The following is a 15,263-nucleotide window of genomic DNA, read 5'->3' as shown; positions in this document are numbered from 1 at the left end:
CCTGATCAATGTTACACCATTATATAGAGATGCGCGAAATGCCAAGACACCCCATCCCACCATGTTCTTTGATTCTGTGCCCATGTAAGACTGTGACAATCACAGAGTGGGATAAGACCCTGATGCCTGAAAATCCTACAAACACCCCCGGACTAACAGTGTCAGTCTGAACTTAATGGATCTCCCACAATATAATTTCACATCTTTGAATAGGGATTTAACACACCCAAAGTTTTTTACATATACAGGGTGGGCCATTTATATGGATACACCTTAATAAAATGGGAATGGTTGGTGATATTAACTTCCTGTTTGTGGCACATTAGTATATGTGAGGGGGGAAACTTTTCAAGATGGGTGGTGGCCATTTGGAAGTCGGCCATTTTGGATCCAACTTTTGTTTTTTCAATAGGAAGAGGGTCATGTGACACATCAAACTTATTGGGAATTTCACAAGAAAAACAATGGTGTGCTTGGTTTTAATGTAACTTTATTCTTTCATGAGTTATTAACAAGTTTCTGACCACTTATACAATGTGTTCAATTTGCTGCCCATTGTGTTGGATTGTCAATGCAACCCTCTTCTCCCACTCTTCACACACTGATAGCAACACCGCAGGAGAAATGCTAGCACAGGCTTCCAGTATCCGTAGTTTCAGGTGCTGCACATCTCGTATCTTCACAGCATAGACAATTGACCCCAAAGATAAAAGTCTAAGGGGGTCAGATCGGGAGACCTTGGGGGCCATTCAACTGGCCCACGACGACCAATCCACTTTCCAGGAAACTGTTCATCTAGGAATGCTCGGACCTGACACCCAAATGTGGTGGTGCACCATCTTGCTGGAAAAACTCAGGGAACGTGCCAGCTTCAGTGCATAAAGAGGGAAACACATCATCATGTAGCAATTTCGCATATCCAGTGGCCTTGAGGTTTCCATTGATGAAGAATGGCCCCACTATCTTTGTCCCCATATCCCACACCATACCATCAATTTTTTTGTTCCAACAGTCTTGGAGGGATCTATTCAATGTGGGTTAGTGTCAGACCAATAGCAGTGGTTTTGTTTGTTAACTTCACCATTCACATAAAAGTTTGCCTCATCACTGAACAAAATCTTCTGCGTAAACTGAGGGTCCTGTTCCAATTTTGTTTTGCCCATTCTGCAAATTCAGTGCGCCGATCTGTGTCATCCTCGTTGAGATGCTGCAGTAGCTGGAGTTTGTAAGGGTGCCATTTGTGAGTAGCTAATATCCGCCGAAGGGATGTTCAACTAATGCCACTCTCCAGTGACATGCGGCGAGTGCTACGCTGTGGGCTCTTGCTGAATGAAGCTAGGACAGCCACTGATGTTTCTTCATTAGTGACAGTTTTCATGCATCCACATTTTGGCAAATCCAACACTGAACCAGTTTCACGAAACTTAGCAAGCAGTTTGCTAACTGTAGCATGGGAGATGGGTGGTCTTGTAGGGTGTCTTGCATTGAAATCTGCTGCAATGACCCGGTTACTGCGTTCACCAGACATCAACACAATTTCTATCCGCTCCTCACGTGTTAACCTCTGCGACATGTCAATGGCTGTAAACAAAGAGAAACTTGTAAATAACTCATGAAAGAATAAAGTTACGTTAAAACCAAGCACACCATTGTTTTTCTTGTGAAATTCCCAACAAGTTTGATGTGTCAAATGACCCTCTTCCTATTGAAAAAACAAAAGTTGGATCCAAAATGGCCAACTTCCAAATGGCCACCATGATCACCACCCATCTTGAAAAGTTTCCCCCCTCACATATACTAATGTGCCACAAACAGGAAGTTAATATCACCAACCATTCCCATTTTATTAAGGTGTATCCATATAAATGGCCCACCCTGTACATTTGCATCTGTGGACTTTAAATGGGTACCACATACAAATGACAAAAAATACTTGAGTGAAAAACAGATGAAAATCATAAACCTCTAATAATGATGATGATGATGATGATAATACTGTATATACTCAAAGTTCTCATCCTACTGATTACCCATTTACATTCAAAAGAATACACTTTCCTGTAAAACTGTGCTTTGCAATGACCATCAACAAAAGCCAAGTCACATGTTTTACTCATGGACAATTGTGTATAGCCTGTTAAACAGTAAGCAGCTCCAGTGACCTAATAATATTATTTTTTTTACACTACTGACACTTGTATCCAAGGTGACTTACAACATTTGAGGTAGATGGATGGTTATATATTTTTTTGTTTTTACAATTGGAGCACAGGGAGATTAAGTAAGTTATTCATAGTCACAGAGTGTTAAGTACCAGGATTTGAACATACAACCTCAGGGTCTTAAGTCCTAGGTCCAAAGTCTTAACCACTACACCACACTGCCTTCCGATATTATTATCCCATTGTAAAAAAATCTACAAATACTGTATACAGAAATGAACCGAGTTAACTAGATAGTACAGTTAAACCATATGAACCTCCCAGGTGAAGCCAGGTAACACAGCTACACACACTTTATTTTTCTATTCATTTTACTCTAATTTCCCAAATTATTCCTGATCGTGATAATAGTAATACATAATAGGAATAATACACATCTCTCTATTATAAAAAAAATCCCGGCAGAGATAGACTAGGGAGACAAGACGTGATCTTCACGTGAAGATCACGGAAGACACTTAAAAGACCCTTGAGACGAAAGAGACTGTGACCCAGGACCGCTTTCCGGGGACGTAGAACATGAGATTCTTGCAAGACACGCCCTACTTACAACCAATATCAAATAAGACAACGGGCAGCAAAACCCTCAGTCATGTAAAGGCTTTGAGCATCAGTCGTGTAAAGGCTTTGAGCACACACAGATCCAGGGCTATCAGCGCATATAAAGTGTATAAGGACAACTTTGTTATAGATGAAACGTCGACGACTAAGCAAAGAAGAAAGAGCAGCATGAAGAAAAGAGACTCAAAAGCATTGGAGAGAAAAAAAATGCAAAAAAGAAAAAGAATAATCTAAGTGCAAATTCAGAAAATAAGGAAAGTAATAATCAGCCCAGAAAAAGTGGAACTGAAAAAAAAAAGCTCACATGCATTTATTGGTTACTTTGCAAAAAAAAAATTATTAACTCCTGATGATGTAGATCGTATTGTCTGTGCTGAAATTCCAAACAGAGAAACCTATCCTGAATCATGGTACAAAGTCATTAAACACATATCTCATGGACTTCATTTAAAAGATTCAGCGTGTTGGGACTCGAAAGATTCCAAATATTGTTTTTAACGAAGTTCTGAAATAAAAGTGAAACTAATGAAATAGCAACAATTCATAGAAAATCCGTAAAACCAAACACGGGGGTTGGCGAGCAAAGCGAGCAGGGGGCGAAGCCGTCTAGTACTATTAAATATCCAATTCAAGAAATGGCAAGGTTGTAAAGTATATGGTGACCATTTTAACAACTAGGCAGAAATCCAGCCTTGGAGTACTTTTGTTTCTTATCTGGTGTAGTTAAACTTTTTCAGGATTCATAACAGGCACATACACAATACTTGTAAAGCCTCTCATTGTGGATATGTACTTTTTTTGCAAAATAAAGGAAGACACTGAAAATTATATGAATGTATCCGAAATCTTCATCAATGTCAACATTAGGATGGAAAAAAAGATAAAGAAACAAACTTGCTAAAATTTAAACAGTACAAAAAGTAAAAATAAAACTACAAACCAGCAGCTGAAGAAATTAAAGAAGCAAGGAAATTAAATATAAAGGAGTACTTGAGAGGCCAAAGTCAATTATGCCCTGGGATTTGATAAACCACCTGTAAAAGAACTCATGTAGACGCCCTGGTCAGCACATAAAGTCAAGTGAAAACAGTAGAACTGACACAAGTGAGACTTTGTACCTAAAGCAAAGTCCATTTATACTTGCATTAACAGGAATCACAATTGGATGGCACCATTAAAAACTCAGTGGTGATGGATCATTTATGCAACATTTGGGGCAAAATGGATAGCAATCACATTTAACAGAAGCGGAAATGCAAATTCATGTTCAATGAACAAACAATAATCAAGTCATCGGGAATATCAAAAGGAAATGTGAAGGGCCATGGCAGCAGCAAGATAAGCACCAAAAGAGTAGCCGGTCCTCACACCTGTTCAGCTTTAAGAAATGAGCAGAATGACAGCAGCAGTGTGTGTCAAACTACCATTTCCTTAATTAGACTATAATATACTGGCATCATGCTAAAAAAATAAAGTTCTTTATGGCTCTGTGGCCTGTCACCTTCAGGTTAGCTGCTGTGGTGTGCAGTACTGCGCAAATGAACAGGAGGAGATACTGGAGACATACTGTACTTTAATACCAGGTAAAAATGTTAATTATATATGGATGAAACCTACATATGAACTTCACATTAAAGGAGGTCTTTGAGAAAACTAATGGATGCGGCTCTTATGCAACTTATTTTGAATATTGACAAACCTGGTCACATTAAAAAGGTCCAGGGGCCACATATGTGAGTTTTGAGTTTGACAGCCCTGAACTATGGGATCAAAAAGTTAAATTACGTTGTGCATTTTTTTTTAACTCGACCAGCTAGCAATGATGTTCACTGGTGTTCAAAAATGGACACAATTAAAGAAGGTCTTATTTTGCAGGTACTTATGAGGATTTAAAAGTCTGCTTATGACTATTGGCAAAACACTTTGCCGTGACCACCTTTCCCCACCCCAGTTACGAAACCACTACACTGGTCTATTAATTATTTTTTCTCTTACATTTATACTCACCAGTTTATAAGATTTACCCTTTTATTTTATTTGCCCACACTGTTTGGAAGATGAGGATGTTTTGTTTGTCCCAAAATAAAGCCCTAAACACTTTTCGCATTTACAATACTAGAATTAAATTGAGAACAATAGCACATGCTTACCTTCCATTTCTCAGTGTTTAATGCATTTGGATATTGATTTTAAAAGTACTTCCAAATATATTAGAGCAGTATGTTTAATACTCCAGCCAAGAGATCTGACTCTTCCATTCATTGGTTAAGAATCCCATCTTCAGTTCAAAAGTACAGTACTAAGTATATGTGTTTCCTGTTTATGGTGTGCACTGATTTTTCTGGAAATAACCATTTAATAATATTTTGCGAAAAATGCTAATGTTTTTCTCATTTTGAGCATACGACTGGGTAACAGACATGTGAACTATGCAACATAAGTAACATGAGATTTTTAATGTTTATTTCCCATGGATATTTTTCACACTGTTTGGTACTGTACTGAGTTGGTTACCACCAGGTTCTATCATATTATTAATGTTTTTATCTCTATTCTGCATGAAACTATGAAATAAAAAATTCTTGGCCATAACTACAAACTGCACTGAGTGAGTAACACAAAAATATTATTTATGGGTAGTAGTATGTAGTATTCCTTTGAAAGGTAATATCTAATTAGACAATAGGCAGCACTGTTGTGAACCAAACATTAGAATGGGCAATATGACTGTATGATATACTATACTATATGATACTAGCCAACCCACGGCGTACCATACGCTGCATAATCAGGCCGGTTTTTTAATAATTTTTAAGCACAGGGAGAAAATTTAACATTTGCAAAATCGGTAATGTAATAAATCAGCAAGAAAAGCAATATTGTAACAATGCACGGAACGAACCAACACACAAACGTCCGTGTGGTGTAGCGAGGTGGGAGGGGGGTGTGTACAAAGTGCAGGAGCATCTAAGAAGACGCATGTTTGTCGCGAATGCAAATTGCTGTATGTAGCGTGTACAACACTTTGCTATGCTGCACGCGGTCGTGCGTCGTAACCGAAAACTCGTTTTTTAAAGACTGCTCACTTCATTGTGTTTTAACCTCAGTTGTAAAGGAATGTTTTAATGATCCCATGGGATACCCCTCACAAACAGTTTTACACGCTACATATGGCAATTCACCTCCGCGAGAAACATTCCTCTATGAACAGTCAACATAGCTCGGAGGTACATGACATTAACCTGACCTGCACTGCATGTGGCCTCTACGACAGACGAACATAAATGACGACATTTTTTCTGTGTCGTCGCGTCCGAGTTGGTGGGCGTGGCCCTGCGAGTTGTCGTCGTATCCAATGGTCTTGGATTTGGTGGGCGTGGCTCCTTCCTGTGTGCGCCATAGGTGTCTCACTTGTCGGCGGCTTAGTGAATCCATGCTTCTTCCGGCGTGCTTTTCATGGTTGTCTTGTCTTAGTGAATTATATATATAGATAGTAAGATTGTTTATGTCAGATGTTGATGTTCAAATATCTCATAAACAGAAACCTTGTTGGAATTTTCACACACAACATGTTCAAGAGCTGATGTAATTAACAAAAAAACAGATAATGAGTAGCAGAAATATTCACAATGGAGCTTTCTAAGGGTTTTTTTCCACAAGATTTTAGACACTAAGAGAGAATTACTGAATAAATATAATGGAACCAAGGGTAAGAAGTACAACAAGTAAGCAGAATTGTGTTTTTTTCATAAAGTAAATTGAGTTATGTACTTCAGTACACTCTTGTTTATCATCATGCTGGAGAGGGATGACAGGCTCCATGTTGGTTGGAGAATTTCACTGTACTCTGGTACATGTGATGATAATACCACTGTTTCTAATAAATGACAGACGATTTAGGAAAATAACATGACTCATTCAAGCTGACAGACAGGCCATCTATACTCAAATAACAGCTCTTTACAAAAGAGATGCAGGAGGGCATATCTGAACCCACAGAGTTCAGATACCATGCCTGGTTATGTCAGCCAAGAAAGGGAAGAGAAGGTCACAATGGACATGTGATCACAAAAATCTGGATGAATGAAGACTAAAAGAATGGTGTCTTTTCTGATAAATCTCGATTTCTGTCATACCATGCAGGTATAGGGTAGGATAAGAACGTGGGATAAATGAGTATGATTATGTGAAACCATTCTGCTTAAGTGTTAAAGTCACAGGTTGATGGTGGTAGTGTATAATGAGGAATGTCTTCTTGGCATACTTTGGGTTTCTTAATATCAACTGAACAAACAGTATGAATGCTCCAACATACATAATTGTTGCTGTTTACCATGTTCATCTTTCAAGGGCCAGTGTCTATCCTGTTTAAAGAGATGCATCCAGCAGGATAATGTGCCGTATCTCAAATCACACATCATCACCAACTGGTTTCACATACATGCCAATGACTTCGCAAATGACCTTAACCAGATCTTGATCCACCAAAAGAAGATGGGAAAATGTGGAGCAGGAGGTTTACAAGCGTGAATGTGTGACCAACTTAATTTCCTATATGAGGTTACCCAATAGATGATGCTGAAAGTCGTATTTAAATAGTTTGTGAAATAGAATTTACATTAGGAAAAAAATCAGATTAACTTCCTCAGATAAAATCTACACATACCTTTGAACTGGACTGAACTCCAGCCTTTGTGAAAATCATTAATTTTCCTTCCTCTTGCCAGCAGTCTTCGGAGCATGAAGTGGAATCTAAAGTTTTATTTTGGGTTAAATTTATCCTTGACTGGCTTTGAATGGCAGCAGCTGAATTTGCAGTATTCTGAAGCTGAGTAAGTTTATGCAAAGTTTCTTCTTCATCCAGATCCTCCTCCTCTTTCTCCTGTTCTACATTTTCCACCCTCTGTTTCTTGGTTTTAGGCCTCATCTCAGGACTTGCATTAGGGAGATTTTTCTTCCCTACCTGTTAAGGAAGTATAGAAAAAAGAAAATAAACATTTAAGGAACATTGAATATGGTAAAATGCTTTTAGTGGGAGTAAAATCAATGTTGTACCATCATGTTACATAACATCACAGATATTTGTCTGGATATTCCAGTACTTTAGACTCTCCCAGGAACTGCTGGCTGATTAGATGACCATGGTCTGCCACACTTCCACTTCTTCCAGTGATTGTGGGTTTCTGGAGCTTCATTGTCTCAGAAATTACCTTGGAAGACTATTTTCTGTTCATAGGTTTACCCTTTCTGTTAAATATGAATGTATACAAAATACAGAGGATAGAGAAAAGTCTGGTCTGTTCAGCCCTGCATGTTGACACCATGTCCCCAACCAGCAAAAGCAAATCAAACATATAAAACTAAAAAAAAAAATACATAAAACCAATTACATTTAAAAATATTGCCAGTTTTTTCCATACGATTCTCCATATACTGTATGTCAATCTAACCAGTAAGCATATTAAACCCTGAAAGCAGCATGGGGCAAAAGTTAGACTGTACTGTACTGATGGTAATGGTAAAATTACATATCACTGAAGATCAGTAACAAATTTAAATAGAGATTGGAGGATGAACACTATTCCTCATTCCACTCATTCCACACTAACGCAAAACAAACCTTAAATATTAAATGACAAGAACAAAACAAGATCAGTAATATTAAACCAAAAAGTAATACAGTATTATTAGTAAAAAAAGATCAATAAAGTTTAAAATAAAATGTACCCTCCACGTTGCACCACTCGCTTATTTACAATACATTTAAATAACAACAAAACACAAACACAACATAAAACTGGCTAAAACTGTGTTGAATAGTGATATAATATCAATGATATGAATATCCAGAATGCAAATCAACTTCTAGTGATGGGAATTGTAGAGATACTGTGGCAAGTAGAATGTCAGTCACCTAGATAACAAAAAAGAATACCCTACAAGCCCTAAAAGTAGATGTATCACACACAATCTCAACTAAGATCTTAGACCCCAGAAATAAAAAAACAACTCTACAGATCCTCATTCTTGTCAGTCCATTATAAGCAGATTTCACCTTCTAAATCAGTAACTTCTTCTCCTATTCAGTTGTTGGTTCTCTTTGTCTCTCCTCTCAGACCAGCTTAAAAAAAGTTTCTTCCTAGAATTACTATTTCTCCTGACCTCGCAGTTCAGAAACAGTTTCATCCCAAGAACTATAAACACACTCAATCAATTGCTCCTTGTAGAACTGTTTGTACTTATAAGTACAATTACAACACTGTAAACTTACACTACAGTTATAATATTACACAACCTGTGCCACTTTATAAAGCGCGTATATATGACAATATCATTTTTAAGATGAAATGCAGCAAAATATGTTGATTATACAGATAAAACTAACTTCATTTAAATAATCTATATTGTTAATAATTAAACATATGAGGATACGGTGCCGCAGCGCTAGCAAGTTCACGTATTGTTCCAGCCTTGCGCTGCATATTTGTTGAGGGTGGTGCGACACTGGAAGGATAGATGGATAGATTGAAATATCTTCATAGTATGTGTTTAATTAATGTTCCTTAAAAGTTTTGAAGAATCCTCGTTGTAAGCTTACAGATGGCTTAACGTCTATTACAGAGCTGATTGTGTGGCAATTGGGTATTTGGGGAAAGAAAAGTAACGACAGGAATTGGAGGTTAGTACGTTTGAAAGAGACAGTACTGCTACAATAAATGATTTCATTGAAGGTCGAACATGGCGCAACAGCATCTTGTGTGAGACATGAACAATCACTGCGCCATCGTGTTCTCATGTTTAATAACAATGCTTTCATTTCAATCATCATGAAAATGATATCACGTATACATCTCAGTAGTTTAATTATTCAGAGAGCTGCAATATCACGAATGTAATGGATTCTGTGTCCTGTCAGAGAAAGAGAAAGAACGGAAGCACGCAGTGATTCACACACGTAGAGCACATTGAAGATCAAATACAAAACAAAGCATTTAACATGCTACTTCAGTTACGATGGGATTTTAGAAACTAGTAAATTAAATGAATTTAAGATGAAGTTTATGATGTTCTACTTTAATGACAAAATAAACTAAGTGATTAAAGTGGAAATTTCGATATTTTTCCCCACTGTGTACCTATTTTTTTTGTCTGTACCCTAATAAGCTCAGACGGTGGGCTACAACTTGCCTTTTCACGGCGACTTTGATATGCGACTTCTTTTTTATTTTGGCACTGTATGACTTTGTGAACTTGAGCTTTCGAGTCTCTCCGACAGGCTATGTCACTCGATCAACTTCCTTTTGTTGTTTATTACACTGTTTAAATCAACAAATAGTATGTTTTTCCTTTGCCTCCACTTGGTATTCGCTGATATTCTTATATTTTCCCCTGTGCTTTTCCCATTGACTTTTCACAGAATACTGAGCTTAAGGGCTATTTATATTGATTTGCATGTTCAAAGAGGAGTAAATCTGGGAGGAGCTTGGGCAGGACAGCATGCGCGTGCACGAGCATTACTTTTCACGCTGACCGGGATTTATGGAGCGGAAGAACGCGGAAGTTGGAGTATGCACAGATTCCTGCATCTGGATTTTTCTGTGCATAAGCACATTTCGGCTTTTGTGCTTATGTCATGTTATAGTGTGAATTTTATGCACAGCGTTATGCATGAGGCCCCTGGTGACTTTAAAAAAATAAATAAATAAATTTCAATACAGACACTTAGCAGAGGTTGGGGGAAATCAATAGATTACAGTGTTACAATCTTTCACTGTAATATTTCATCAACACCATTTTTTATTTTTTCTCTGTGTGTAAAGTATAGGAAAATGTATTCTTATATTTTATGATTTCTGTGAAAAATAGTTTTGGGTATGCCTATTCTTAACAGTTAAGATATTCTGCACCATTTGTACAAAGTACAGTTACCAAGGTAATGATGAGATAATGACAATTAATATTTTTTATAAGAAGCAGTGTTATTCCCGTTAACAAAAACAAAAACATTTCATGTCATTAATAAAAAATAATCACTTTGTTAACTAAAACTGTCAGAAAACTAGAACTAAACTAAAACATCAAAATAAAAACAAACATGAAACTAGCTTTTGTAATTTTCATTTTTATTTTCACCACACAAGTCTTTCTGAATACTGTAAAATATTATTTAAAAGCACGTGGTCATACTTTTAAGAGAAGGGCATTGATCTGTATGCAAATGCAAGTATCCCTCGCTGCTGGTGTCAGAATCTGTGGATTTCATTCGTTATTTCAGCCATCCATCAACTTCCCTTCTTGAAATGAGGGCAAATGTCAAATCTCATCATTCGCCATTGGCTTTTGCACTGGATTTCAATGGCCATAGCTGACTGTCAGTCATGGATGTCTCGCTTGTTCGCCACGATTGGCAGCTTTCACCAAAATTCAATGAAAGGATGACTAAACTGAAACCTGTCACATTACCATAGCCATGTCAATCTCAAATAGCTCCCTTCATGCTTCACATTCAGTCAGTACTGTATTTAGACTAGAAAAAAAAAATATCTCTTTATACGCCAAAGAAGGTAGATAGTTCAGCAATTTCAGTATTATTTTAGAAAGATGTTGCTTGTTTGCTGACTGCACCGTTGCAGTGACAGATTAATGATGTGTGAGCGACAGATAGAAGCTGATGCATAAACAACACATTTGTGATGGTTTATACGTAATTCCAGCACACACAGAGCAGAGCTCTGCCATTAGTCTAGTTGAAGCCAAGGCCAAATGAACATGGACACTAGGCAGTGGGATGGCTCTGTTATTGAACAACACACCATAGTGAAATCTGCTGAAATACACTGAAGGATGTTAGCTTGTGCAGATCAGTAAGCTGTCTGGATGCCCCATCTTGCACAAACTTTTTGGTATACTAAATCATTCTGCACTATGGCATGTGCAGATCCAAAGCTGATATCCAAATGTGCAGCAACAGTGGACAATGTAATTCATCGGTCTTCTCTGATGAAGGCATTCATCATGTGAATGTGGACTTGTGAGCAGGATGTTGACAGCCAACCAGATCAAGGTTTGTCGGTTACACTTGTTCTTCCCACTTTAAAGCTTTCTACCCATTCATAAACTTTTCACTGAGTCATGCAGTTTTCCCTTCTGCACAGAACCAACACCTGTCTGTGAATTTCAGTAGGTTTCACTGCCTCTATCCAAAGAAATCACACCATGGCACGTTTTTCAAAAATGGTTCAATGCCACAGTGGCTTGACCATGGTTTCAGCTACACTAATGGCATAAGGCATTTGCCTTTGTATATATTTAACAATATTTTAGCAAAAAATAATGCGGTTTGCAAGTTTTGAGCATAACACTAGATAACCAAAAAGTGGACTATGTCCGATGAGTAATGAAAGATTTTTTCCCTTGTGGATGTTTTTCACATTGTTTGCCATTATACGGCATTATATCATAAACGTTTTCCATCCTTTCTGAATGAATACAATTAAAAATTGTTCTCAGCAATTACTACAAACTACATGGGGTAAGTAACATATTTCTAAAAAAATAAATTTGATTATTCCTTTAAAATCGTTGGGCAGAGTAAGGAAACCTGGGTTCACTTCCTGGGTCCTCCCTGTGTAGAGTTTGCATGTTCTCCCCATGTCAGTGTGGGTTTCCTCCCACAGTCCAAAGACATGCAGGTTAGGTGCATCGGCAATCCTCAATTGTCCCTAGTGTGTGCTTTGTGTGTGTGTGCCTTGCGGTGGGCTGGCACCCTGCCTGGGGTTTGTTACTGCCTTGTGTTGGCTGGGATTGGCTCCAGTATACCCCTGTGACCCTGTGTTAGGATATACCGGGTTGGAAAATGACTGAATGACTTTAATATCATTGCTTTATTATATTCCTTAGTCTTGTCAGTGAGGACTTGGCTGTTCACATAAGGGGGCTCCCCCAAGCTTGTTGTAATAAATGATGTCTAGCAGATGCAGCTATTTGTAAAGATGAGTTCTTCTTTATTCAAAATATTAATTTCCCTAACAACTTGCATAGCAAAATACACTATTTCAATATTCTCACAGATGACTCACCAAAAAGTTAACACTGCTCCATGTTTAAAGTGAAACTTTAGGCATAGTTTGTTTTACCGGTGTTACATGAAAGAATGAGCTAAATTTGAAATATGAAAATGCAATTTGCAAGCATTGTCATATTAAAGTCATGTACTATGGCACACAACAAAGTAAAAATATCCTTCCAGTTACACCTGATAGAACAGTGTAAATGCTGACTTAGTCTTAACTTAGAATTCTCCACACGAGCTGATGCAATGAAAGAGAAAGCAGAGAGATAAGAATCCTCTAATGAAATCGTTCATCACATTCTGCTGCAGCATTGACAACCTTTTGTTGACTCTGTGGTAGCAACTGACTAGCAACAGTTAACCTCCACATGAAGTCTAAATTTGGCATTAGCTGAAAGGAAGCTCCAAGAGTATTTTGGAATGTCAATATTCCTCAATATTGAAATTCATCAGTACAGGTGAAATACTTTCATGGTGCCCATGTATTCAAAACTTACATTAAATTGAACTTTGTTGTTGGTGCTGCTTGCTTGCACTATTGATATTTCATTTTGTTGATTTTTCAGCAATTCAAGGTTAAAAAAATATCAGTGTGCATGAAAGCCGAAAGCAAATGCTAAAAATTGTGTTTCTAGTTTATAGGAGTCTCAAATATAAAATTTTATAACAGGCTAAAAATCAACTGTGAATAAAAACTGTAAATAACCTAGACACTTTTTTTGTAGCCAAGCCTCCATTTAAATCATCATTTTACAATTAAGGTTTCTTCATCAATTTTAGCTTAACTCTCAAGATGCGAGGAGGAGGCACAGAATTTGAGTACATTAGTATGTATTAGAAAAAAAATTCAGCCAAAACTTCCTACACCTCAATTACCACATATACAACAATTACACTGAACGCTACACAGAATAAAAATGGAACTTGTGTAGTGCATCTCTTTTGAACCTTGAGACTATAGTTCCTTAATGGTAGGATTAGTTGAGGTTACGGAAACAGCTTTATGTTCTGTAAAAACAGAGTTAACATAAACCTCAAATCTAAAAACAAATTTACAGTTTAGACACATTATCCAATAGCAAACCATTGTCAAATCAATGTATAGTATACCCAAAAAGAATTACAAAAAGGATATAGTGACCCTCTTTGAGCTGGACAAACAGAGTCAAATAATTAAATGAATTCCCATTAGTTCAGACCAACTTACTAGAGGTAGTAGTTCATATGAAATTACTCTCGTGATTAAACAATTTTAATGAATATAGTTGGAATCAGATCAGAAATGAATACACTTAAGTATTTTCTACAACACAACGTTAAGGCCAGTTGAAAGAAATAGTGAAAATAAAAAGCACAAACTTAATAATGAGAAATAGGTTGATAATAAGGGTGAGAACAATGGCACAGTGGTTAACACTACTGCCTTACTGTGCTATGGACCTAGGATTGATTACAGGTTTGGTGACTAGCTGTGTGTAGTCTGCACTTCCTCCCCACATACAAATAGTATTTCTTCAGGTATTCAATAATGAGAATATCAGGTTAACTGACAAAACTTATCAGGGTCAATACAAGTAAATGTGAGTGTGTATAGTGTCAGAAAGGGTCTAACTTTTTAAAACAAATGTACATATAAAAGCAAACATAAAAATATTGATCAAGTAAAATTAGTTTTGGAAAATGTAAGCACAATTTGGCAACAAATTACATGGAAAATGTACTGTACATTACTTACTGAAATTGCTATACTATAACAAAAAAAAAAGCTTAACATTTCCACTATACCAATAACTTCTAAAACAAAGAAAACACAATTTTCCGAGCCCAAAACAACAAAATAAAATGAATATAAAAAGAATAAAAAGTGAAATGTTAAAAACCAGTGTCCCTGACCCTAATCTGCAGCAGGGCCTTAAATAAAAAGTCAAATTGTTTATAACAGTGTGCAACAGATTAAAAAAAAAAAAATCAGCTTTTTCCCTCCTAAATTCCTGCAAGGTGCAGTTTGCATTGCTTTTTAATTTGGTAGGTTTAACAAACAAAGATTGTAGTTACCTCGAAGAGATACGAAAGAGTTGTCAATGCTTCCTGAAGCAGCATTGTTTGAAATAGGCACTCAGACTTCTTGAATTAGAATCCTACCCTACTGTCCACAAACTGCTCTTAAGTGACTTAATTATTTACCTCTCACCAGCCCTGCATTAGGAAATTTCTCTATTGAGTAAGAGTACTGGGTGTTGTCAGTAGCATTCTTTTAATACAAACATTCCTGAAACTCCAGACAAAAAATGAAGTACGTTCAATGATTTTTTTTAAATTTGAAAAAGGCAATAAAATGGCTTTTGAATGCAGTACCATTTTTAAACCTTCAGTATTTGAATGAAAGTGGAGAGTTTTAACATCAAATT

At 37.0% G+C, this 15,263-nt stretch overlaps 1 protein-coding gene across 10 annotated transcripts in view; it reads right to left on the bottom strand.

Moving 5' to 3' along the window:
* LOC120542145 (polynucleotide kinase 3'-phosphatase) overlaps positions 1-15,263 on the bottom strand; it is a 61,885-nt gene that overhangs the window by 12,638 nt on the left and 33,984 nt on the right. For all 10 annotated transcript variants that reach the window (XR_005636161.1, XR_005636160.1, XM_039774334.1 and 7 more), the window contains one exon: positions 7,450-7,746. Coding sequence is in view for 8 of the 10 variants with exons in the window: in XM_039774334.1 (XP_039630268.1) it covers positions 7,450-7,746 (297 nt within the window). In the remaining 2 variants the exon portion in view is untranslated. The remainder of the gene's footprint in view (positions 1-7,449; positions 7,747-15,263) is intronic.

The sequence above is a fragment of the Polypterus senegalus genome, chromosome 13 (genome assembly GCF_016835505.1).
Source record: "Polypterus senegalus isolate Bchr_013 chromosome 13, ASM1683550v1, whole genome shotgun sequence".
Taxonomy (NCBI): Eukaryota; Metazoa; Chordata; class Cladistia; order Polypteriformes; family Polypteridae; genus Polypterus; species Polypterus senegalus.
The sequence above is the reverse complement of the archived record's forward strand: the minus strand, read 5'-3'. Positions and strand labels throughout refer to the sequence as shown.